This window comes from Pogona vitticeps, chromosome 1 (genome assembly GCF_051106095.1).
Source record: "Pogona vitticeps strain Pit_001003342236 chromosome 1, PviZW2.1, whole genome shotgun sequence".
Taxonomy (NCBI): domain Eukaryota; kingdom Metazoa; phylum Chordata; class Lepidosauria; order Squamata; family Agamidae; genus Pogona; species Pogona vitticeps.
The window spans coordinates 202,844,646-202,871,436 of NC_135783.1; the positions used below are offsets into that span (position 1 = coordinate 202,844,646).

The window sequence follows — 26,791 nt, forward strand, 5'->3', positions numbered from 1 at the left end:
AAACTACTGTACCACACACTCTCTTAAATTGCTGAGGACAAACCTAAGTGAAAAGGGACGGCACCAGACATGGTAGGCTTCACTGGCCTTTGAGAAGGAGTGGGTGGAGCAGCTGCTCTGCAAGGGCCTATCTTTAAAAGTAAAGTGCTCAGCAAGAGGGTATGGAAACCTGGCTGCCCTTGGAAATAGCACTTAGCAGGACTGTGTCCTCAAATGGCTTTACATTTTCTGAAAATGTGTTCCTTTTGTTGTTTGAATGTGTGAGTGTGAGTCAGCATGAGAAGCTGGACCTGGCTCCGGGAAGGCCGTGTAAAAAAAGGCTCCAAGTCTTTGAAGAGCAAAGTCTGTGGGGGTGGGTGAGTGAGTGGGAGACCCCCTGTTTCCACTGTGGGAAAAGTTTTTGGTCCAGGATGCATCAGTTGGAAACGAGATGAAGCTGGGGCTGGGAACAGGCGCTTCCCCCTCCCCAGGTGCCTCCCGGCTGGAATCGGAAAGGGCAAGAGGTCTCCTGATGGCAGGGTCACTTGGGCATTTCCCTTCTGCCTCTGGCGTGTCGGGAGGTGTTTGCGGTGGGATTGCAGACTGCATCTCTTCTCTCATAACCTTTGCTGTCAACTTGAGGGGTTTTTGTTTTTTGTTTTATTCCTTGTGGAGATTTTATTTTACATGACATTAAGGTTAACTAGGGAGCTTAGATTGTTCGTACTCCTGATCTGTATGAATAGCCTCCATTCAGGATTGAATTTGTCATGCGTTGCTTGAAAACACGTCCATCATAAAACAGGAATAATTTTCCATGTGCAAAAAGTTTGGCCTGTTTTCTGTGCGCTATCTGAACATCCCCTTGGAATGAAGTTGCTGTTTCTATCACAGCCTATATTAAGTATGCAAGCGACCTCTAACTGTGTACATACGTACCTTCTTCGTTCAGTCCACCCATTTCTTAATTTGGACTAGGGTTTGCCCTCTTTATAATTCCCATTTCTGAAACACTGAAAATGTCCATGCTGCTTCTACAGTTGTTAATTCAGTGGATATTTATCTGATGAAGCTAATTTAAAAAGTGGGTGGCTTGATTTTCTTTACTGGGTAGTTCTGTTAGCCCTGCAGAAATCCTGACTCCTAAATTTCTCTGAACAGAGCCCAGAGAAACAGAGTTTTCTGCATAGCATTGATCCTTGATGAGCTGTTCTCAATTACGGATGTGGATTTCTTTCCTTCTTTTGAGATTTTGAGGCGAGTGTGGTGGCAGTGGTTTTTAAGATAAGAATTGAAACAACTTAATGGTAGTCCAATATATTTCAAATCAATTTTAGTTTGTAATAGGATGTGAAAAGTTATTTAATGATTTGCAAAATTCTTATACCGTCAATGTTCTGTTAGTTATTTCACTTGGAAGAAACTACTGGTTACACTTATACATACTTACACACATACACATATTTTAGTGGTAGTAGTAGTAGTAGTAGTAGTAGTAGTAGTAGTAGTAGTAGTAGTAGTAGTAGTAGTAGTAATGTATTTAACAGATAGTTTATATATTATATAATATATTTAACAAAAAGACACACACACAAAAACACAGAAACTAATGAACATGCACCACGCACTACATGCAAAAAGTGATGTGGACAGATTATATTTACCATGAAAAATTAGAGGCCGTGGATTACTGCAAATACAGCAGGTGGTAGAGAAGGAAAAAAGAAGCCTAAATGGTTATCAGTATAAGCAGAGAAAAATTACTGAAAGCAGTGAAAATGGAAAATATGTTGATAACAACTGAAACAAAGGCTCAATATAAGAAACAACAATTTGAAAATAAATTAAACAGCTGAAAAATATACTACTGCATGGACAACACCTGAGAAATGTTGATGGAAAGCATGATCATAATTCAACATGGGCGTGGGTAAAACTGGGGACCTTTAAGAAAGAAACCAAAGGCTTGATTTGTGCTGCACAAGAACAAGCACTCCAAACTAATGTGATGAAAGCTAAGTTCCAAGGAATTAGTGCTAACAGCAAATGTCAACTCTGCTGAGAAAAAGGTGAAACTGTGTCACACCTCATCTGTGAATGTCCAAAGATTGCACAAAAGGATTACAAAGTTAGACATGTTAGAATGGCAAAATTACTGTATTTTTCTGTTTATAACATGCCCCCGTTTATAAGACACACACCCCTCACTTTTCTAACCCCCAAATTAAGAAAACTTAGCTTTGAGGATTCAGCCTCTGGGCCCAGAACATTGGACATTTTGAGTCCCTGTTGAATCTGAGAACGAGGTGTGTTCCAGTTGCTTTGTTCAGGATCAGCTGAGGTCAGTTCCATAAGGCTCGTGATTGGAGGAAGTGAAGTCTCCTGACTGTAGGAAGCTAAGCCTCGTGACTGAAGGAAGCCTGTTGACAGAGGCAAGGTACAGGCCTGTTTTGTGTTCTCCTCAGCTGTCTCAGCTTACTTCCATGTAAAAGATGCCCCTCAATGTTTAGTGTAATGATTTAGGAAAAGGTAGTATCATGTACATGGGAAAATACGGTAGTGCACTGGTCATCATGCAAAAAATATAACTTGCCAGCCTTCAAAAACCCATGGGAACATCAGGTAGAGAAGGTGTCAGAAAATGAGGAAATCAAGATCTTGTGGGATTTCCAGATCCAAATGGACAGACACCTTGAACATAAAACACCAGACGTCGTAGTAATAGAACTAAGAAATGTCTGGATCATTGACATTGTAATTCCAAGGGATGCTAGAGTTGAAAATAAAGAATTGGAAAAACTAACAAAATACAGAGACCTGGCAATTGAAACATCTCGCTTGTGGATAAAACACACTTTAGTGGTCCCTATAGTCACTGGGGCTTTGGAAACAATATCAAGAAATTTCACACAATGCTATAAGGAATTGCAGATCTCAGAAATCACATCAGAGCTACAAAAGAGCAGTGATATTAGGAACAGAGTACATCCTGGGCCGATATTTAACAGATACTTAAGTTTTTGGTTAAAACTTGTATCTGTTATATAATACCAGTCAACATTTTTATAATTTTGATTAACTGTGCCTGGTGTTTTTGAACAACAACAATAACATCTGTATTATTTATATGCTGCCTTCCTTCCAGAACTGTGACCCCAGGTGGCTCACAAAAAACATAATTTTAAAAAGTTAGAATTGAATTTAAAAGGTTACTTACCTATAACCATAGTTCTTTGAGTGGTCCTCTGTGAATCCACACAAATGGCTTAGACTGCACCTGCGCAGGACTCCTTGGAATATTCTAGAGCTTAAAAACATGTGATTAGTAGGACGTTCCCACGTGGTGCACATGCTCCGCCTACCTGTAATACCTCAGTTCTTTTTAGCCACTACTGAATTTTGACTCCATTAGTGACTACTAGAGCGATTACTTGTCTTATCTCACGGTTTTTCTGATCTTACGGACTGTTTAATGTTTACGATTCTTGGATCATCGGACTTAATCTGGTTTTTCATTTACGGACGTTTCCCTGTGATTTATATTTCACTTTGTTTCCCCATCCACTTACCTTCCCGCCTTTTTTATGGGCTCTTCAGGCATATTCAAGCATTGTGCAATGTGTCCCAATAAAATTCCATTTACTGACAGCCACGACTGCTGCTTATTCTATCTCGGTGAGAGACAACAGACTCACTCCTGTTCTGAGTGTAAGAAGTTGACCAAACCAGCTCTCAAGCCCTGGTTACAATGACTTCGATCATATTTGTGGGAAAAGTCTTTGAGACCTTCCAGTCCTGCTATGGAAACTACTGTTGTTTCTGTCCCTCAATCTGAGCCCTCTGTCCCATCAGCTCCAACTACTCCCTCTCCGAAGATGTCTTTGAAAGCACCCAAGCCCAAAACATCTTTCGCATCGATATCGACCTCGGTGTTGAAGGCGCCCTCGGTCTCTAAGGACTGCTCTCCTAAGAAAAAAGAAAGATGGAGCTAAACAAAAGAAAACTAAACAGGCTTCTAAAGCAGCGGTTGTGGCCGTCAGTAAAAGGAATTTTATTGGCACACATCACACAATGTTTGAATGGGCCTGAAGAGCCCATTAAAAAGGCAGGAAGGTAGATGGGGGGGGGGAAACAAAACGAAAGATAACTCACAGGGAAACATCCATAAATGAAAAAACAGATTATGTCCAATGATCCAAGAACTGTAAACAGTCTGTAAAATCAGAAAAACCGTGAGATAAGACAAGAAATTGCTCTAGTAGGTATTACGGGTGGGCGGAGCCGCGCCCCCCCGCTGTCACACACGGTGGTCGTGTTATGTTCACAGTGGGTGTGTCGTGCTCACGAGGGGGCATGTTGTGCTTGTGGTGGGCGGGTCACGCCCCCCCGTGAGCACGACGCCCCTGTGCATGGAGCTTGCTTCCCCCAACCAGTCCTCAGCCCCCAAAAGGTTGGGGACTGCTGCTCAGAGTATTCTGAGGACTCATACGCAGGCGTAGTCTAACCCATTTGTGTGCATTCACAGAGGCCATGAAGAAGAAACAATTCATCCTGGACAAGTCTCCTATTCCTTTCAATGTCTGGAAGGCCGTTCAGAAGCAGCTTTCTCGGTGGCAGCTCCCAGGGGATGGAAGAGGCTGTCCCTCAGGAGGTCAGGCGCCCCCCCTCTCTTTTATCCTTCCGCCGACAGCTGAAGATGCATCTTTTCAGGCAGGGTTTTAACAAGCACTACTTGAGTCCCTGAATGCCTTCTTAGAGTTAAGATAGTTTTTAACATTTACTTGCTTTAATTATTTAATTGTATTCTGTTTAGCATATAGTTTTACTGTTTTTTAATGTTTAAGTTAATTTTTTAAAAAATTCTATTTCTTTTAATATTGTGAGCTGCCATGGGCCCCTTTATCAAGAGGAAGACAACCTATAAATAAAACAAACAAATAAATAATAGTTGTCACTTCAGGTAGAGAGGCAAATAAAATTAAAATTTTGTCTGTTCCCTCAGTGGGTGCACATAAAAGGTAGGAAAAAAATATTATAGCACTTTGACAGATTTCCCTCAATTTGATCTTCCATAGATCGAAATCTAGTTCTTCAGATAACTGATATTAAGTGGATTTTCATCCATGAAAGCTCATATTGAGAAATGTTGTTAGTCTTTAAGTGAGACAGACTAACGTGGCTACTTGTTTTTCCTTTGCAATTAGGAAAGCTGCTCCTTGCCCATAACCATATTGGTGGAATGGCAGAATAGCAATGGCGGTTGCCTTATTTCTAGCAATGAAATTTCAACTTCCTTACAACTTTGAAAGGCCCAAGGGTGGGATGGGGGGCTTCTCAACAGTTAAGACCAGGTTTATTAATTACACTGATAATAATTTTTCCTTTATCTGAGTGAATATTAGAGCCCTGGGGATTTAGGTTGGACTTAGTCTGCAGAACGTAATCTATGGACTCTGAAGTGGCAATTAGAGAGAGAGAGTGAGTGAGTGACTGAGAGAGAGAGAGAGACTAAGCAGCAGAGAGTAGGGATAAATGGATGGTGCTTACAGTAGAAAAGTGCAAAAAAAATGCAGTCCTTCGAGGTGCTGATGGGGACCTGGACTTTCTCACTTCCTCATAAGTGATTTGAGGATGTGCAACATCAGATGGCCAGGTTTGCAGATGACACTAAATTATTCAGGGTGGTAGACAACAACAAAAGATAGCAACATACACCTAAGGTATTTCTCCAGACGGGGTCCACAGACATTAAGTGACAAAAGTGATCCATGGTAAGCCACTGCAAATGGGGGCTGAGGAGGGGAGGGAGATCCCTAGCACCCCACAGCAGAAGGTGTTTTCCTGGTTCCCTCTCCGCCAAAGGAATCCCTTTCTGTCGATTATTAGCCATTTCGGCTGGACTGATTTGAAACTTCAGAGACAGACAGCAGGCTGTTGTGGGATGGTGATTCGAGGAAGAGTAGCCTAAAGGCAAAGGCCTTGTTTTGTTTCAAATTAAAACCAAATACCATTCTCGGCCTCTCTGATTAAAGGATTTCTGGTAGTTGGAAGAAAGAGACTGTAACTCTTGCCCGTCCTATCTAATGGCGTTGGTGTGATGGTGCAGAGGCCCACCGCCTGCTTTGAACCTTGTGCTTGGCAGTCGTTGGAGGGAACCAATGTCCCATCAACAGCAATAGTAAAGGACACAGTCAAATAAAACAATGGACTGTCCCACTGCAGGCTGCAGAGTGTACCTCTTTGGAAGTGGTTCTGCCCCACTGGCCTTTCTGTTGTGTGCTGTATGCTCTCTATTTGACTCAAAGAGCTATGGCAAAATTGGTTCCATGGGCCTGCCCTGGCCTACGGGAGGTCTCCCAACCGACACCGACCCCCAGCCTCTTGTTCTGTTTAATTCAGAGGGATTCTGTTAATGCAGAGAGAGAGAGAGAGAGAGAAGGCAAATACAGTAAAAATTGTCTGCAGAAGCTGCTGTTCTTTTGTGTCGTTGACACTTTGGGAAGCAAAAACTGAAATGGAAACAGTTAGCAGTATTTCCAACTGAAGCAGACAAAGTGCTAATTTTGAGCAGGGTTAGCACCACACATTTTAAATTTGCAGATGGGTTTAATCCCAGCAAGAGCAGACAGTCGCTTTAATGAAGCAGATGGAAAAGTCTGGCGATTTGTACCGCAGTGACCCCTGCACTTTGCCAGGAGTGAAAGGTGGTACCCTATAGCATACCAAGGGAAAGTCTAAACATGTCACTTCCCCATACGTTTACATGCTTCTGGAGCAAAACTGTCATGTTAAATCTCCCCCTGAATTTTGAAATGCAGCTCTGAGAATGTCTTAGGTTAAAATGCACGACTGGGAGAGAGGAACTCATGCAGCAACATCCTGTGAGGGATGGCGCTTCTGCTCTGCTAATGAAATATAAAACGACTTGACAGCTGCTAAATTTGTGTCATGCCCAGGCTGGAGAAATGGGTAATGTCTGTTGGTTGCTGTGTTGATCGCCCCTCCACCTCCCCCCCCTTTTTTAGCTGTAATACCTCTAGGTAATGGAGGCGCACCCATTATTCACTCTTAAACAATGAATTTCTAGTTAAAAGCACCAATATACTAGCCTAAGAGCCCTGCCAATTATTTAAAGTAATGGAAGCCTGTCTGCATTTGTCTCACCTTTTTTTTTACAACCAACAAGAATCCTTAAAAATGCTTAATCCCCTTTCCTATGTGCCCTATTGACGTTTGGTTACCTCCAGACCTCCGTGGCTTCAGCAGAGGAGTGAATGAAGTCTGAAGGCCCTGGAATCTTATCGCAGTGGATACGCAGGCAACACTTCTGCCAGCTGAGTGCGTCCTACTCCTGTGGGTTACCTCCCCCAACAGTCCCTGCTGGGATGAGCTGAGAATGGTCACAGGTCTTGACTTGCTGCTGCACTTTAATGCTTGCCCTGTTTGGATAAGCTAATAAGATCAGTGTACACCCACTCTGGAAGTGTCCACTTGCAGGGCGCGCTCCCTCCTCTGTCAACAGCTAAACTGCCTCAGTGGCTGCCCCTGTATATTTGGCAGCCGCTAGCCTGTGACATATCTTGATTTTTACCTTCCGCCACTTCAGTGGCCGGGGTTTCAGTCCCAGCTTTGCCAGTGGGATCATCTTGTTTGGGATACACAAGGGGTCATGCAACAAGAATGGCTTATAGGCCCACGCGGGGAACAAGCTTGCTGGTGGTTGGCTCTTGCTCCCCCGAGAGTTATCCCTGGTGAGCCTGGCAAGCCCTTCGCCTTTGCCTCCACCAGTTAGTTGCCCTTGGTGCCTCAGGAGGCCCCCTCCCCCTCCCCTGGGCTCAGCAGCATCTCTCTCCTTTCCTGATCTCCCCAATACAAAAGCCTTTTGGATAGGGTGGATTAAGATGCCCGTCCGCTTCCTCCTAAACTGGATTAGCACCCCTGTCTGTGGGTCCTAGATCGATCGATCAATGTTACCCTTCCCTGGGTGGCACAGGGTCTTCTGGGATCTCTGTGTCCAAATGATAGGACTTTCCCTTGGGGCTCTCCACTGGGTGGCCCCTGGTGTCCTCTTCTTCCACCGCCACCTCCGGTAGCAAATCCCCAGTTTGTATGGACCGCTTGACCTCCTTCCCTTCATTCTCGTTTTTCTTTTCTCCTCCCTCTGCTGCCTCTCAGTCCTCTCTTACAGAGTTCCTATGTTCCATGGGTTCTTTTTCTCATCTAGAGGTCGATCCTCCATTCCTTGGGGTGTTTTGCCTGACCTGCCCCTTCCTGTGTCCTTGGATGAACCCCCTCCTCCTTGCCACCAGGGCCTTCCTGGGTTTCAGGTTCTCTCAGGGAGTCCTACGTCAGAGTTGTCTCTCTTCAAGGTGGGGGACTCGGCAGGTTGCAGGGAAGGCGAGAGGGCCCTTAGACAGAGCCCCTTCACTACTTACTGTCTCCCTTCTCACAGCTACCCTCTGAACAAATTGACTTAACATTTACAGTAAAACTTAGAAAAGTTTTTGATTATCCCTTGCAGATAAGAGAGGATAATATTATTTGACATTATTTTAATAGCTATCAGTAGATATATTATGTGGTGAATTGGTATTATTTTTGCAAACTTTTCCATTTTAAACAAGTTTTATTACTGCCTATAGAGCAGATGCAAGTTTATGAAGTACACATCCTAAATGCTGCCACATTATGGGTAGCAGGGTGATGAAACCAAGCACAGTGAAAACTGTGAAAATAGGCTTTGCGTCCCTTTGTAATGTCTACACTTTGAACACCTTTATCAGTCTTTGTAAGCTTTACTACAGTGGTGAGATCCTACCCAATAGAATATTATCTAATTTAACAAGCTATTGGCTGATACTAAATATAAGTGTGAGTTCATTGTGTTTGAAAGATCATGTGTGTGATGATTGTGATGGAGGGAAAATAACTTAATGCATTTTCTGTGGTTTTACAGGCAGGAGGTTCCCAGGTCATCTTCACGAATCCCCTGGAGATTGTCAAGATTCGTTTGCAAGTGGCAGGGGAGATCACCACGGGTCCTAGAGTGAGCGCCCTCACTGTGCTCAGGGACTTGGGGATTTTTGGTCTTTACAAGGTATCATTTTTCCCATTTTTTGAAACTCGTCTCAGTTGAGTTGCATGCAAAATGTACCAGTGAGGCTGCTGAAAAGGAAGGTGGGGAGCAGGGAAGGGAAGAAGGGAAGGAGTCTTTTCATATCTGAAAACAATCTCTTCCTGCAGGGCAAGCCCCACAGTCCAAAATGGAGAGAAACCCACATTTATATTAGTGGCAGTGGGATGTACAAAAGCACTCCTCCGCTTCTTCCTCAGGCTTTTATCCCGAGCTGCAGGGAGCCCCAGGCTGCAGACCTGCTGGTTTCTGGCATGGATTGTTTTCCATTTAGGAGGCAGAGGCGGTGGGGGTGGAGGAAAGGGGCAGGAGAAAAGTTTCTTTGGCTTTCCTTTTGTGTTTGTTTGAAACACCTCAAATTGTCCTAACATTTTACTTTATGTCTCCATTATCTCTATTGTTACATTCACTGCGGGCTGCTCTCTTTGTCTTAATAATATGACCAGAGTGAAGCAGTGGTAGAGTTTAGCGGGATTCAGATCTTTAAGAAGTTAAGTGATGGGATTTGTCAATAATGAATTCCATTTAAAAAAAAACCAGCCAGCCAGACCCTTTCTGTAGTGTACTTTAGTAGAATGCCAGTCAACAGATCCTTTCCCTGCGGGTCTATTTACTTCCATCATTACAGATCGGAGGTAATGGAGCAGAAGCTATTAGTTTTCTTAAAGAGTGTTTCTTCCGACACCCTTAGGTAGCACAAGAAGCTAATACGTAAATTCAGCAAATATAAGCAGCTGTGCTCATGCAAAATACTGAGGCATCATATTTATTTTTTGGCCTTGTGGCAACACCTGCATAAGTCTGCTTTTGGAAAGGCAGCTTTCATTCAGAAATTAACAGATAAAGAATCACACACCTATCATGTTTCACCCCAAAGACATTGTTTAATTGCTGAAGCTAGGTGTCACTCTAAAGGATTGTTGTTCTTGATGAGACAAACTTAGCCTTTTCCTTGTAAGTCTTCTCAAGTGTTTCAAAAATGCCCATAGAAACTGCTCTCCCCCCCTCCAAAAAAAAACACAACACAAAAGCAGTCAAAAGTGATTTGAACTGAGTGAATAGGTTTTGAAGGGCACACATTATTAAGCTTTTGATGGCCAAGACTGAAATGAATCCCAAAAGGACTGTCAGCATAAAACCACTCATTCCCTGTGCCTCTTACATCTCTCTCTTCACAAACTGTGCCAATGTGTTAATCCTGTTCTAGGCGAACCCAAGGGTTAAGGGAGGTATCCTGAGTTCCATCTCAAGCAGAAGCTGTCTTTTAAAGGATGGAGAAAGGGAATCACTTTGAACGAAGCCCAGAAAGGTGTTAAGGAATAATGTTACTCACCAAACACTACAAAGCAGGCTATCCTCTCAATGGAGGAGTTGTTCTTTCATCTCTTATTTAAGTGAAGTTACTGCCCCCCCCCAACTGTTCCAATGGACTGGCTGGCAATTCCTACAGTCCCTTCCCATTGACCATGCTGGCTGGGACTTCCGTGGGCTGCAGTCCAAGAGGTCTGAGAGGAGGGGGTGAATGTTCCCCACCCACCAGACCGTTTGGGCAACAACCCACACCCATCCTGCAACTGCTTGGTGCTTATAGTTTTAGAGCATCTCTGATCCTTCGTGCAGCCAAAGGGATCCTTCAGCATCCCTGCTCACTTGTTCAGCTCCCCACTGCCCCACCCCTGCAGAAATCTGAGCATGGGATCTTTTCCTGCTTCTTGGTCTGAAAATAGCTTGCCTGCATTATTTTTCCTTTTCTTTTTCTCTTTCACACCACAGGGTGCCAAAGCGTGTTTCCTCCGAGACATTCCCTTTTCTGCTATCTATTTTCCCGTGTATGCTCACTGTAAACTGATGCTGGCGGATGAAAACGGCCACGTGGGAGGATTTAATCTTCTCACAGCTGGTGCTCTTGCAGGTAACTTTGTAGCCTACATTGTAGGCAGTTCCTTTCTCTTTCTCCCCAATACTGGAAATAGTTAATAAACCTCAGGCCCCACAGATAGGAAACTAGTGTTCTATTGTATCTAACCTCATCTAAATTTGATCATTTATCCTTGGTGGGAGGTAGGGTAATTTTGATGAGAGCTAATTACATTTGCATAATGTGGATAAACAGCTTAATGCAGCTCACCAACTTAGAGTCACATGTGGTCTCTTGGCCTCTGTAGGGGGGTTGCAGTTGTTTCAGTGCTCTCTGCGATGGAGAGATGTGTCGATACCTCAAGGAAATACACTGAGGAAAAGCAACAATTACCTGGGCTTTATCCTCCTACGCTTGGGAAGACACTCGCCATCTTACTGTACATGCAGAGGGAAAGGACCTATTTAGGAGGTTCAGATTCACGTTCTCATTGTCCGGAAGCCAGATTCACTGAATGTGGCATTTCTTTGAAGGGGAAGCCACTGAAATACTTCTGTGGAAGCAGAAAGCAGATTTCTGAAAGGACTTTTCCCTTTGTTGGCATGCAGTGCCTGTAGGTGCGGAAAGGATCATTCCAAGCAGGGGAGGAGAAAGTTCCAAAACTTTGATGTTTTGGACCCTTTCCCCAAAAGCCTGGCAGTAGTAAAGCCAGCGGCAATGGACTGTGGAATTTGGAGTGTGACTGAGTACAATAGAACACCCAAGTGTTTTCAACCAAGAACTTCATCTTTCTGCGCCCTTTTTTCCAATTGGCGTAACTTGAATGAGCCGCTGTAATGATCTATACTTTTTGTTTCTCATTGATGTAAAGTATTCTAACATTTTATATGTTTTCTGGGGTTTGTGCTTATTCATTCATTTACATACTTTCTTATTGGCAGTCCTCTTGAACCAAGAAATTCATAGCATCCTGCAGTAAATTCACCCTTTAGATGTTTTTGTCTTTGTGACTGTGTTAAAGTCCGTAACACCCATATACAGTAATAAAACCAAGGCTTCATAGCACCAAACAATCTGTGTTCTCAAAGCCAACTGTAACATTTTGTTATTTGGCTAGAGGTGATATTCTTAAAGGAGCTGCTCCAGGCCATTCCTCCTCTGACTTGTATTGCATGGTTATGCTCCCCCTGTACTTTCAGCCAAATTCTGCTGCTTGTTATGATCCATAGTGTTTTCACATACTGTATTTTCCTGCATTGACCCCCCCCCCATAAAGGGCTGAGAAGGAAAAGATTGAATGGTTGCACAGTGTCTTTTGATTGGTTATGCTGGAAGTACTTTTAGCCCCAAATCCAGTAGCAAACCATATTCTTCCTTTAAAGTTGGAGCTACACAAGAGAGGAAAGAAAGGAAATGCAGTTGTTGGCCTTTGGCTTTCTTGGAGATGAACAGCCCTGCCTGTTTATTCAGAAGCTTAATACTTTGTAGAGCCTTTCAGAGCGAGCCTTGTTTCTGCCTTTCAGTTGTGCTCAGCTTCCCTTAAGCACTCCGCTCTCCTGGCAGGTGTTCCTGCTGCTTCCTTGGTGACCCCTGCTGATGTCATCAAGACCAGACTGCAAGTGGCTGCCCGCGCTGGCCAAACAACATACAGCGGGGTGATTGACTGCTTTGGAAAGATACTTAGAGAAGAAGGCCCCTCTGCTTTCTGGAAGGGAGCTGGAGGTGAGTGAAAAAAGGAGTTCATGCATTGTTGGAGCCATTTTAATTAACTTTTTCAAACAACATAAAAGCAGTGGGACGAGACTTCAGCCATTTCGATCAGAGGCCATGCCCATACTTAGATGTTGTACCGTAAACGTTTGTTCTACTTATGTCCCAACAGCACGAGTGTTCAGATCTTCACCCCAGTTTGGTGTTACTCTAGTGACCTATGAGCTTCTGCAGCGCTGGCTGTATGTTGATTTTGGAGGCATGTAAGTATAGTGGTTCATTTGTTACGTCTCATGTTGAAGTATGGCCCAAGCGTACACTTTCCTGCTGATGAAGCAAAAAAACTGTCTGATACCTTGGCATGTATTTATCTTTCTAAATGCAAAAAAAAAAAAAAAAGTATTCTAATGTTGTACTGCTAAAGTAAACTCCTGATGTTCCAGTTATAAATATTGGTTCTAGCATCTGCTTTTACCAGAGAACGTGCTGATTCTTGTTCCAAAAGAATAGAAATTCCTTTTTTACCCATCATGCCTTCTAAATTGAAATGCTACTGTCATGGACTCTTCCTAAGGATTTTCCCTTCACTAGGCTGAACCAAATAGCCTGGAAGGGTCACAGGGCTATTCTAGGAAGCCCTAAGGGTGTAACAGAATCTCAGTACATGGATGCAAGAGGGGCAAATCCTTTCAGTGATAGTTTGCCTCCAGGTTACTGCTTCTGAGCTAGGTACAAGGGGAACCCTTTGAAATATTGTGGGTGGGGGTCGGGAGGTCAAGGCAGCTTTCACATGTTTGAATTAGAGAGACTTTGGGGGGGCTTCATTTTCTGGAGTGACTCTTTCTTTGTTACTGTGAAACACAGCATGTTAAGGTGATAGCCTTAAGCCAGACCTGGGTAAAGTGCGGCCCGCGAGCCGCTCCTGTCCGGCCCACCGGTCGTCGCTCCAGTTCAAGTACTTGTTCAAGCCCAAGACAGATTGGATTTCTCTCGCTGAACAAGTTGAACACCAAAACCATTTATAGCTTTTTGTCTAAAGTTTATCAGTTGCTTATCTTTAACATACCGCAAAAAACCTCTTTAGTATTTGTGAAGATTAACAAATAAAAACAATCATAACATCATTGTTTCATTTTATTTTTAAGTAAAGTTGGTTCGGACCCCGAACACAGTTCAGATTTTCCATGTGACCACCCCTATAGAAATTAATTGCTCACCCCTGCCTTAAGCGTCTGAGCAAGCAGGTGCAGGCATGGGCATGAATTAGGGATAATGCTGACCTCTGCTAATTTCCTGCTTGCCTTCCACCAGCAAACCGTCTGGCTCAGAACCTGCACCCAAGACTCGAATCTCAGACCTTCCTCCTGCTAATCCTGACCACATTGGTGGATATCGACTTGCGACAGCTACTTTTGCTGGGATAGAGAGCAAATTTGGCCTCTCTCTGCCAAGATTTCGATCTGCAGTCCTTACTTCAGTGCAGCCCAAAGCAGCAGCAGCAACAGAATCTTGAGCTGATTGGCCAAGTGGCAGAAGAGAGGCAGTGGACAGACAGTGCTCTGCTTCTCCAGTCAGCTGCATGAGGCACTGGGGAAGAGAGGCTTGCCACTGAATCACTCCTTTCTATACAAAACACAGCTAATTATTTGCACACAGAAGACTGATTGATGCTTTCTTTCTACACATAGACCTCTTCTTTTTCCCATCCCAAAGGCATGACTTAGTAATCGGGGCTTGGCTTTGCACAGCTTGCACTTCCATGTTACTGTACATATTGTACATCTTTGTACAGAGACATCATGGCATTGAAATGCAACTGCGTTTGTAGAAACAGGGACTGGCATTCTAAAGGGTTTGAAATGTACAGAATGTTTTGAAAGAGTTTTATTAAAAATCATGTGACAATAAAATTTATTTAAAATCAACAAACGCTGGGGTCATTTTTTATTTATACGTCGTGAGGCAGCGTTCTAAAACAAGCCCAAGCCCTGCTCCTTGGAAATGCTGTGAAAAGGGAATGAGGCAGCCCTGTCTTTCATTTGGTAGGAGGAGGAAAGCAGGGCCAGTCAGCACTGCAAGTTGTTTGAAGAGGGGGAAAGGTTTCTCAAAGGAATCTCAAAGGGAAAGTTCTCAAAGGGGGCGCCTATGAGCGAAGCTGACCCAGAGCTTCAACCATTACTGACTGCCTCCTCCCTGCTTTCTGAGTAGAATTGGCCGGGCAGGCAACCTATGAACATCCAATGGGATTTATCCTTCAGGGGTTGTAAAGTTTCCTGGTATGGAACGTTGAGAATGGTTTTACCCACATTAATTGCTGGTTTGGGGGCAATGCTAGTTTGTCTTGATTAGGTTTGTTTGGCCTTTCCCAAGTGAGTATGTGTTGGTCAGCATATCATATATATGGATTCAGGAGAGGCTGTCCTTGAATGGTCCTTGAAGAGTAGGGTCTTCAGCACCCTCTAGAAGGTTGGGAGGTAGAGGGCACAGCTCTAACAGGACCCCTTTCCATATGGATGGGGCAATCATGGCCATCTGAAGGGGGGATCTTATTTGCACAGGAGATCCACTGTTTGAGAGGACCCACCTGGGCCCCATAAAGTGGCAGGAGAGTGGGCAGGGAAAAGGAAAGGGGAGGGGAAATCTCACTCACAAAGAATGTCCAAAGGTATTTTAGAAAAGAATGGTGCCACCAGAGGCAGAAGAGAAAACATAGTTCCAGCAGTGAGAGGAGTCTAACTTCAACGGTAGCAAAAAGGAACTGAGGAGCTCTCCAGATGGGCAGAGCATCCGCACTAGGGGGGAAACTTCTTAGCAAAAACATGACTGAAAGCTCTAGAAAGTTCTGGGGAGTCCTGCCCAGGGGCAGACTTAACCCATTTGTGTGTATTTACAAAGACCACAAAGAAGACTTGGTTTCAAGTGCCTGCCTTCTAGTCTTCCTCAGATAGTCAATGATTTCTCAGTTTTTCAAATGAAAAGTCCTCCTAATGAATACATGGGTCTTTAATGCATGACCTAAAGTTGTCCATGATGTCTGCTGAGCACAGCCAAGCATGGACACTCAATGCAATAGTGACAGACATAATATTGGAAGCACAATCTACCATTTGCCTTACCAAATTGATTTGATCGCCATCTAAAGTGATGGATCTCAACTTGTAAACACTATGCAATATTTCTATGATTGTCAGATAGGTATGGAAGAAGGGCTTGAATTCCCTCCCCCATAGGAACTGTTGATTGGAGACTATAACTGCTTGGTAATTACTAATTTTGACTGTCAAAGCTACTGACATGTAAAGATGGCAACTAATAATATCGTTTTCTAACCTCTCTGTCTACAGTGGTGGATTGGGATTTCTACTTGCTTACCTTCAGCTTGTTTGCCTCCTCAGTTAATGGAGTTTAGTGGATGCTGCTGGAAGATAAAGGAAGTCACCACTTAATAAATTCTGTAGATTTTCAGTGTACTGTCATAGGGGGCTTGGCCCAAGACTCCTAAATCAGTGGAAAATGTTGAAAGGAAGGAGAGAAGATATAATGTGTTTGGCGCCTCTTAAAGTTCTATAAAACATGGACCTTATGCTTTGACTTCAATCTCCAGTCACTTGGCCATCTTGATTAACAGCAGTGTTCCAGATATCAATGCAAAAAAGACATGTACAAATATTTGACTGCATTCTCTCCCCTTCTAAACTCAAACTACCTCACTAGCAGTGAGCACTCAGATGATCTTCAACACCATTGAGGTCAGAAGCACTGAGACTTCTGAGACCAACAGCATAGATGAAACTAGGAGAATGAATAATGTCAGTGGTAAAAGATGTAGGATATTGATAACAGCTGTACAGAGCAACCTGATCAGAGTGGGAGACTCCGCCAAAATAATTGGAGGTGGATACCGCCCCTGAAACCTGCTTTGATGCGCATCTAGATAATATTGAAAGTAATGCAGTCCTCTCTGGGATTGACATGGTGGTGGCACAACAAAGAGTCTTCTCAAACCTCTTCAGTTTCAAATTTTTCCTTTTAAGCACTTCCATGTCTGCATTTTTGCTGGACCTTTGGGGGAAGCCTCTTTTTGGCTCAGGCAGACCCAAGCTGCACACAGGTGTGAGTAGAGGGGATCTCACCTCTGGGAAGGTAAAGCAGTGGCCTGTTTTACCTTCATATGCTTACTGGATAGTACAAGAAATGTCATGATTCAAAGTCCCAATGGCAACAGAGCAGGGAAGCCTAATTTTGATTACTTTTACATATAATTTAAAGAGGTTGCAACACCAATCTCCTGAACGCAGACAAGGAATAGTGTTGGCAAGTTCTCTATGCAAATTCAACAAAACGAACTCTCGCAACATCATAGGCATCCTTCAGTCTCAAGAGATTGTGGTTACATGCTCTGAATCGAGGAGTGTCCTCTCCAGAGCATGAAGCCTGGGTAAAGTAATATGGAGAATAGGCTGTTACCAAAGCAGCAGATCCCCCCTCTCCATGTTGCTGAAATGGTCCAATGGAAAGGCAAGAGCCAATACAACTGGTTCCAGCAATGTTGCAGGAGTTGGCAGAACGACAAGAACTGCCTTCAGGACTCCAGCTTCGGATTTTGCCTCTAGGTTAACTCCTGAAGCCTCTTCCATGAATGGATATAGCCACAAGGCAGTGTAGGTTTGAAATCGGAGTTTTCCTTCTCCTAGATGGGCTGCCTTCCATGGCTGACGAGCTCCACCTACCCGGCCTGCTCTTTAATAGTGCAGAAGTATGATCTGACCCTTAAAACTTTCCTGCCTTCCAGGTGTATGCAAACTAATTGGCTTTCCTATTTACCATATTAGGGCCAGAGATAGAATCAGAGAATTTGAGAATTTCAGGTCCTGGGACACGCTCATTGAAATACAGAACACCGCTGTGTCAGGCTTTTTGAAAAAGCAGTGCATTGTATGCTTATACTTTTCGCCTTAGGCAAAACAGTAAAATATATGTGACATGTATATCAAGTAAACCCGCATTCAGAAGTCAACTCCACAATTCACAAAATTGTGATCAGGCACAAAATATGAACTCCATTTTTTAAGTGTTCATGGAATGATTTCTGTAGAAGTTCTTTCTTGCATGACCATTGGGAATGCCATTTCTTGAAAAATGAGTCTTTGAACAGAGAATTGTGAGAAAAGATTATGTTCTGTTTATTTATAAAGAATTCATAGTATACTGCACAGATTTAACAAAAAATCTAAAGTACATGTTTTAGAAAGTTTCCATTACTAAAAAAAAGTTTTACGGATTCTTTCTATTCTGATACATGACCTACCACTGGAGCCTGGAGCCTAGTTCGTTAATATTTAGGATAAAGGTTTCTGTGAACAGATTCATGCGCAAATCTAAGCAGTTCCATAGCACTCTTCCACCCAGAGACTCAGGTTCATAGCACAGTCTGTCAATTTAATTTGGGAAGATGCTTATATAACTTAAATCATTCAGAAAAGCCATACGCTACTGAAAGTTGGACAACCTAAATAACTTTAAAGATACAGTGCAGTTAGTGTTTCAGTAGAAGATACTTCTTGGCAAGTCAGGATAAATAATAAATTATGCTGATCAGATTAAGCTGTTGATGTGACTTACCTATTAAAAAGTAAAATTGAAAAGACCTGCTTCAATTACCTTTATACACCTGTCAAATCCACATTTTATTCCACATTCTGGTTTTCAAGTTCCATTGCAGACTAATACATGCTACACTTTTGACTCTTTCATTTAACCCATCCCAAACTGACTGCTAGACTTTGGTGCTAAACCACATCAGAAAGACTTAGGAGGGAATTCTAGTTGCTGCCTCCTCTTCTGCATCAGCTCTGTTTGCATTGATTTCTGCTAATGTCCGACCAAACCGTGTCCATTCATCATTTCGGGGAACAGCAATTTGCTGTAAAGAAAAAGGTACATGGGAAGCATCAGTGAATGCATTTATTTGGATTTTACATTAACTGACATGAACCGTAGGAGAATATGCATTTGCAGTTGTTCACAACTGTTGAACTTTTTTCCACATACAGGACTTATTGCAATGCAGCACCTCAACACATGCAAGATTCTATTATAGCCTGAGAAACATTATGAAAATAAATGACACAGAAAGTGCAGCATATAAATTGCAGTGGGCCATAAAAGTCCTTGAGAGCTTGTGCATGCAGATTTAAATTGCATGTCTCATTAAATACTACGTACTCTGTGTTTCATGAGACATGTAACTTTAAAAAGACACTTCTGGACCCAAATCACTGTCATACCACATGGTATGGGGCTGGATGTAGGAAAACCTTATTTAAAAACTACATTGTGATTTTTTTTAATTTTTTTTTTTTTTGCAGTTTGGGCACTCAGGCTCAAAAACTTTTGCCATCACTGGCCTAGACCAAGAAGTCAAACCAAGCTTACAGACTGAAATATATATCTGAACTCTTAACAGCACAGGGAAAAAGCACAGAACTCAAACCAAAGGATTTTGTTAGGGAGTTGATATTAATAGAGAAGCAAAACCTACAGTACTCTAAATAATGTATTCAAATTGAAAGGTCTTAGTCTTTTTAACCAGAGCTCTGTGAGGCAAGGGTTTATAAATTTTTATCCTTTGATAACAGAAAAAAAAGTACTTGCTACATGTCCCATTCATGACCTGTCGTTTTAAACTCAATGTGACATGGGCAAATGCCACCTCTATTTTTAATAACCTGAAATATATGGGATGGTGAGCTTTGCCCAGTTTCATCCCACAATGTGTAGCATCCATTTTTTAAAGTGCTATGGGGTGGTACATAAGCAGCACGCTTTGCTTTGCAGTTTTAAACAGGGTTTGCTATTGGCGGCCTAGATCCATATCTGACCTGCTGACTTCCCGTTTCCCCAAAAGACAAAGAGCTGATTGGATAAGCAGCCTTCCTGACAATGGATCTGACAGCAGGCTATGAGGAAGGGGGTGGGGTGCAAACAAAACCACATGCATAAGCTACTTTACTGCAGTGCCTCTCCAACAGCAAAGCTATATGAAGAGCCATTTCCTGAAAATGTGTATTTATTCATTTATTCATTTATTCATTCATTGATTTATTTTATATGCCGCCCACACTACCCAAAGGTCTCTGGGCGGCTTACAACATTTAAATATGTTGAGCACGGTCATTGAGCAGGATTCTACCTAAATCCACACCCACCTTCATAACATTTTTTCGACAATTACAGTGCTAAATGAAGTGCCGACAAAATAATGTTCGTATTCATAAGCATAAACTGCACCTCCTTTTTTTTTTTTAAAGACTCTTCTAAGATGAAAAAATGAGGTTCCTTTTCTTAACTGAATGAGGCAAAATATTTCGGAGATATTTTGTTCAGGCTGAAAGAAAGTAACCTACCTCTCCCACATCATAAATGACTATTTGTCCTTCTGAATCTCCAACGGCAATTTCACGTCCTGAGTTTGTCCATCTTACACGATTAAGGGCAGGATTACCTTCCACGGTAATGCTTGCAGTTGGCACCTATGCCAGTTTAAAAACAAACAAACAGACAGCACTCTGCTAAAGGGTCTCATTGGGACTTACATAATCTTTGGAAGCTTGTTCCATGCGTTAACATAAAATAGAAGGGCACACAGACCCCCTTTAACTTTTATCCACAGCAGACCCAGTACAAGAAGGTTACAGTAATAATATTTATTAGAGTATTTAACTTAAAAAAACAACAACCCCATGTTAGCAGCATTCTCTTTCTTTGGATAAAATACTGCCTAACTCCATGTACAGAGGCAAAAAATACTTTTATTATAAATAATCCTCACTTAAAACACACATGTGGCACCATAGTGGCTGTGGTTGAGGTTCTGCATAAATGTAGTAGGAAACACACCTAACAGGTGGTGGTCTGAAATGCCCAGTTTTATGTCTGGGTTTTTACAATGATGGTGCTATATTAATTTGTTTTTGGAGCAATATCAGCCAATCAATCTGCCAAGTAGGAACAAGAAATATTTCTAACTGTATGTTAGGGAACTGTGCTTTTGTGTATACTATGTGAAATAATGAACAGACAAAAATCTGGGACCAGGATCAACCTCGTAAGTTGACAATATCCAACAGGTGGGAAAGCATTGGAAGAGAAAAGAGGGCAAATAGTATATGTTGATGTTCCTTTTCGAGCACTTGGAATTAACTCAGACCTCCTATATGACAAAGACAACTGTACTGGGAGAGGATACAGCAGACACAGCTCTGCCATCTCTTCTTTGAGGTAAATTGATTAGAAATCCAAAGATGATGGAACCATCTTTTCATACCTGCAGCCCAACATCTTTTCAAGCATTTTCTCTAAAAGCTGAAGTAATTTTCATCTTTAGAACACCGACTGCAATCTAGCCTTACCTCAGTATCATTGTTGAGATTCCACAGGTCAAGCCTTCCCATGCCATCCACACAAGCAAAGAGGGCAGGATGAGTAGGGGACCACATCACATCATAGACATAGTCTGAGTTGTCTTCAAATGAATACAAAGGTTTGTTGTTCTGAAAAGGGGAGAGGAAATCTCTTAACACTGACAGCTCTCATTAATAAACACACATACACATACACACACAATATCCCCTCAGAAAGGCCTTTGAAATACTGTGCTTAAATCCGAGTATCACAACTGAAAAGCTTCGTGTTGTTTCTTTTTAGCAGAGAACCATTTTTTGTAACAAGACAACTTTGCAGTTTTAAAGAATGACCAGTTCTTCATAACTGCAGAAAACCTTTAAACTGAACTGTGTGTGCTAATTGAATACACTACCCAATGTATGATTTGGAATACTTCAGAATTATATTAAGAGAAACTTTGATGATACTGTCAATTCTTAAGCAGGCTGGATGTAAGTTAGCAAAAAAAAATCCATTAACTTTTAAAATTTTGAGTGTTATTTGTAACTACAGTTTAGTTGTGAAAACAGATTATGAGCAAGTGCACCTAGGATATTGCAAGACTGCATAATTTATAGATTTTTATATATCTATATCTATATCTATATCTATATCTCTCTCTCTCTCTCTCTCTCTCTCTCTCTCTCTCTCTCTCTCTCTCTCTCTCTCTCTCTCTCTCTCTCTCTCTCTCTCTCTCTCTCTCTCTCTCTCTCTCTCTCTCTCTCTCTCTCTCTCTATATATATATATATATATATATATATGTTTTTCTTTATATATATAAGCCTAAGTAACTTAAGTAAGTATGGATCTTTATATATATATATATATATATATATAAAAAATATATAAAGAGCCATACTTACTTAAGTTACTTAGGCTTATATATATAAAGAAAAACATATAAATATATATGTATATAAAATACGCCAAACAATTGATCTCAACACGTTCCCTATAGATGTAGCTCCATTGCTATATTTGAACCATGCATTTTATACCCTTGATGCTAGGAACAGATATTCATGTCAAGACTGCTGTCAAAAGAGCTAGTGCATTTAGTTTTGCATTACTATTTATACAAGGCATCTTTCAAGATAGTTCAACACATTTACTACAGTTTATAGTATATCATTCTACTGAGGAAATAATAAGATATGAGCATCTGAGGTACCTTAGTGGTCCAAAGTTTTACAGTCCAGTCAAAAGAAGAAGTGACAAAAAGATGGGAAAAGTCTACAGGTCCAACAGCTGCATGACAGTGGATACCTGTGATTGGTCCTTGGTGACCTTCAAACATCTCACTGATTCCAGCTTTGCTATATAAATTGAACACATATATAAAACATGACTTTACTGTTGAAGAAAAGTATTCATAAGATGCTCTAGAACAGTGTTTCCCAAACTTAGGTCCCCAGATGTCCTTGGACTGCAACCCCCAGAAATCCTGGCCAGCAGATAGTGGCAAATGTTTCTGGAAGCTTTCACCCGAGAACATCTGGGGACCCAAGGTTGAGAACCACTGTAATCTAGATGGAAGTTTTTAAAGTAAATAGGAATAGAAACTTGCTAACATATGTTGTCCATTCATTTAATCACCCCCTTCCATGAAGCCTCTATAGAAGTCCACACTCAGTGGATCAGTATATAGGCAGCATTTTAAAGAAAATATGTACTTTAACAATTAATGTACAGACATGCTGTTACATGATAAAAAGGGCACTTAAGGAACTGCCATCTAATTAACTGTACTGCTTTTTCAAACTAAAGCTACATATCTGGACTGTGATTCCAAAAATTAATATGTTGGATCCCCCCACAAATAAAACATTGATCCTAAGATAGTTTTTAGTCTGAAATCATACATTCCCAATATACTGGTTAAAATGAAACACCACCAATTTTGGTTAGTTTTAACCCAAGGTGTTACGGAACAAGGGTGTGAGACCAAGACCTCAATTTCATTTAAGAAAGCAATTAATAAGATACAGCCAGACTATTTCAAAACAAAACAGCAGGACACATGCTTCCCAATTTAAGATTAGTATGTGATGCTACTGTAGAATTATCTACAGAAGGGACTGTATTGGATGTTCTCTCACAATTCAAATGACAAGAATGGTTAATCATCATTCTTCCATTTCAAAATTCTAAAGCCAAAAGAAGTACTGTACCCACTAACATTGGGAAACTGAAGGAATACCTTTATCAGTTTATATATTTCCCTTTAGAAAAATATAATTGCCCATGTAAGCAGATGGGAAACAAACCACTTCAAACTTTCAGTATCTTACAGAACAAAGCAAAGCGTAATTTTCTGGGTCCAGGTTAGCTGAAATGCCATTATCTTCCCTTACAAGCCAGCTGGGCTTTAAGACTGTTCTAAGATTATGATAAAGATGATCTGATAGACAGGCCTTTCATCCACATTAAGATGCCTACCTCATGGGGACCTGAGAGAGGGCCTTCTCGGTGGCCAGCCCCAGGCTCTGGAATTCCTTGCCAAGAAAGCCTCAATGTGCTCTCTCCCTGCTTTCCTTTCAACTGCAGATGAAGGCTTACAGCATTTTAAGGTAAATTGTTATTACTATTTGTAATTGGTTTTAGTTTTAATTGCATTTTGATCGTATAATTTAATTTAACTCTCTCTTAATATTTGTGATACCACTGTATTTTATTCTGCTTCATTTTAAACTATGCTACTGTGGCGATCACCCTGCTTTGGCTCATGTGGAGATTATTTGCATATACCAATGGGAGCTGTTGGGAGACAGAGCCAGACAAACCAGAAGGGAGGGGTGAGTCAGAGAAGAGAAGTTTGGGGAGTGAGTTAGTCAGGGAGTCTGAGTCAGAGATGAGAGTCTGAAGTAGAAGAGTTAGTCTGTGGGAGTTAGAGAGTGCAGTATAGCAAGGAGTTAAGGGAAGCAGTTAAGAGTGTGGAACTTATAGACAGCTAAGAGAGTTAAGAATGAAACAAGTTATTACTAATCTAATGAATACTTTAAAGTCTCTGAAGAACCTGTTTAAGCGGACTGTAACCAATAAACCTGTTTGGTTCAACTTTATACTTAGCTTGGACCTCAATCTTTCTAATTGAAGGGTGTTGACAGAGGTCAACTGGTGGCAGCGTAAAGGAGAGAACATGTTGTGGGCCTCAGGCTAGTGAAATGATCTGGGGACACGCAAGGGGAACATCATAGCTACGAACTGCACTGGGTCCAAATTTTGAAAGAAAGGTGGCATATAAATTAAACAAATAAAATGGAGCCCCAGTTCCTACTTACCTGCCATGGCGACATGCTGTGTACACAGAGCCTTCCTCACTTCCAACCACAAAGTTATTGACATCTCCAACAGGGAAAGACATACAAGTAACAGCTACGGGCTTGGACTGCTTATGAACTAGCTCCATGCTATCCTAGAGAGAAAATATATAATTCACACATTTTACTTAGTTTGCAACAATATTTTGTTAACAAATAAGATTTCTGACACCAGCTTCCAAAACCACATTTTTATTCTAGACTATTGCTGTAAACTCATCCTGAAGGTTAAAGCCCTTGATAGAGTAAAAATGGACATGCCACATAAAGTCAGTATGGCTTTGCTTTTCTAACATGGCATAAATTAGAATGAGCAACTTTGATAGGGTCAGTTTTCTGGCCATGAGACCTGAGGCCACACTGTCTGAGACTAGTCCCTTGAAAACACACAACATGAAAATGGAAGTGGCTAGAAGGCAACTACAAATAGATTAGGCTGACAGCCAGTGACTTGCCAAAAGCCACTTGGGTCAGTACCTAGATATTCCTGGTCCATGTCTAAAATTGTTCATTACTCTGTGCTAGCTCTTACAGTTCATAAAATTTCTGTATACCTAGAATTTAGATAACAGATGTTCTACACAATGATGACTTACATTTTTATCTGAAGAAAGATTGATGAAATGTCAGGTCTAGTGAGAAATTATTATTGCAACTGAATAGTCAAGCATTTCTACATTGAAGATGACAGATGGCATAACTGTTCGAGGGAAAACCACTTGATTTTTTTTACCTGTGGCTGTGAAAGCATATCCAGACTCCATGAACAGATTTTTCCATCAGTCGAGATGCTGATAAGGTTATGGGCATTCTGTGTCCCTACTACGTTCACACAGTACACTGGATGCTAAAACAGTGTAACACAGATTAATATATCTCAGAACATTTTATAGATACTTCATACAAATGCAGAATCTAGCTTTTAAATGGCCATTCAGGATAAGGTTGAGAGAGTAACATATCTAAATCCACAATTTCTCACACTGGATCATCTGTTTCTGGCAAGAGTTTCTGATCTAGCTGCAACTATCAGTCCTCTTGCAGAAATCTTAAACTGACTAGAAGTACAAAAGGCAGCATGTCACCTGGAAAAATTTTGGAGTATGTGTTGGGAGGAATGGAACGAAGGATAGAAGGATGGAATAAAGCATTTGGAATAAAGGTGGAACAAAGCATTTCTAAAATGTGGCAAAAGCAGCTAAATGCACAGAAAGGTTAGTCTCTTTGAAGCATACAGTACTCTGCTTTATCAATTTTCCTTACGTAGCGCATAGCTTAGCAAGGTGCTTGGTCAAACAGGCTGCATGCAAAAAACATAATTAGCTGACCTCTATACAGTGGTGCCTCGCTTAACGGGCGCCCCGTTTAACGATGAAATCACATAGCGATTAACTTTTTGCGATTGCTTTGCGATGTTTTAAATGGGGAAAAATCGCTTTGCGATGATCGGTACCCTGTTTCGCTTACCGATCATCGCAAAGCAATGATTTTTTAACAGCTGATCGGCAGTTCCAAAATGGCCGCTGGGTAAAAAAAATGGCCACCCGCTGTTTTCTGGGACGGATTCCTCGCTTACCGGGCAGCGAAAATGGCTGCCGTATGGAGGATTTTTGCTTAAAGGTGAGTCTGAAGCCCATAGGAATGCATTGAAGGGGTTTCAATGCATTCCTATGGGCTTTTTAATATCACATAGCGATGAAATCACTTTGCAGCGATTTTTGCTGCATGGATTATCGTCGCTATGCGAGGCACCACTGTACTTCTAGGGTCTGATATTTCCCCTGCAGAAAGAGCTTTTCAAAAAATAAGCTTCTGAACACTTCATTTAAAACAATGAGAACTTTTAGAATATGGCTTACTATTAAAATCTTATTAATCTAGGTATTCATTTCTTGCAGCAACCCAAACACACATCACTACTAACCTTAGGCAAACACTATGCTATATCAACAGGTTCCCCTGTAAATAAACAAATATTTTTACAGACAGTATTCCCACTCCTTACCGTGTGAGCAGCAGCAGAAAGCGGAGTTCTCTGAACTGGAGTTCGCTTGTTGCTACGGTTATCCCAAAGCACAATTTGTCCTGAATATGTGCCACCAACAACCAAATTTGGATGAAATTTTGCAAATGTAGCAGACATTACAGCTGACTGAAAGAGGTAGGGAAAGAAAGTGCATGTTAATTTCCACATGACTCTCAACCACAGAAGCTTCATGTTTCCTACATGATATTTGGGGCTAAACAAATTTAGACAAAAAGAATTTTACAATCATAACAATAGAAATTAGACTAGAAATCACCCAATCAATTTTATAATGAAATCTCTGTTTGGTTAAAGCATG

General features: G+C 41.6%; 2 protein-coding genes across 5 annotated transcripts in view; one reads left to right on the top strand and one right to left on the bottom strand.

The window, feature by feature from the left end:
* Nucleotides 1–14,609, top strand: part of SLC25A12 (solute carrier family 25 member 12) — a 70,810-nt gene extending 56,201 nt beyond the window's left edge. Inside the window, exons 14-18 of the mRNA XM_020806674.3 lie at nt 8,936–9,076; nt 10,886–11,024; nt 12,534–12,692; nt 12,853–12,943; nt 13,992–14,609. Coding sequence (XP_020662333.1) covers nt 8,936–9,076; nt 10,886–11,024; nt 12,534–12,692; nt 12,853–12,943; nt 13,992–14,193 — 732 coding nt within the window. The 3' untranslated portion in view covers nt 14,194–14,609. The remainder of the gene's footprint in view (nt 1–8,935; nt 9,077–10,885; nt 11,025–12,533; nt 12,693–12,852; nt 12,944–13,991) is intronic.
* Nucleotides 14,610–17,839: 3,230 nt separating this feature from the next.
* The window catches only part of DYNC1I2 (dynein cytoplasmic 1 intermediate chain 2), a 45,450-nt gene continuing 36,498 nt past the window's right edge, over nt 17,840–26,791 (bottom strand). For all 4 annotated transcript variants that reach the window (XM_020806679.3, XM_020806676.3, XM_020806678.3 and 1 more), the window contains 7 exons: nt 26,452–26,598; nt 25,180–25,293; nt 24,408–24,541; nt 22,298–22,442; nt 21,092–21,232; nt 20,087–20,212; nt 17,840–18,603 (listed from right to left, as the gene is read on the bottom strand). In XM_020806679.3, coding sequence (XP_020662338.1) covers nt 18,490–18,603; nt 20,087–20,212; nt 21,092–21,232; nt 22,298–22,442; nt 24,408–24,541; nt 25,180–25,293; nt 26,452–26,598 — 921 coding nt within the window. In that variant the 3' untranslated portion in view covers nt 17,840–18,489. The remainder of the gene's footprint in view (nt 18,604–20,086; nt 20,213–21,091; nt 21,233–22,297; nt 22,443–24,407; nt 24,542–25,179; nt 25,294–26,451; nt 26,599–26,791) is intronic.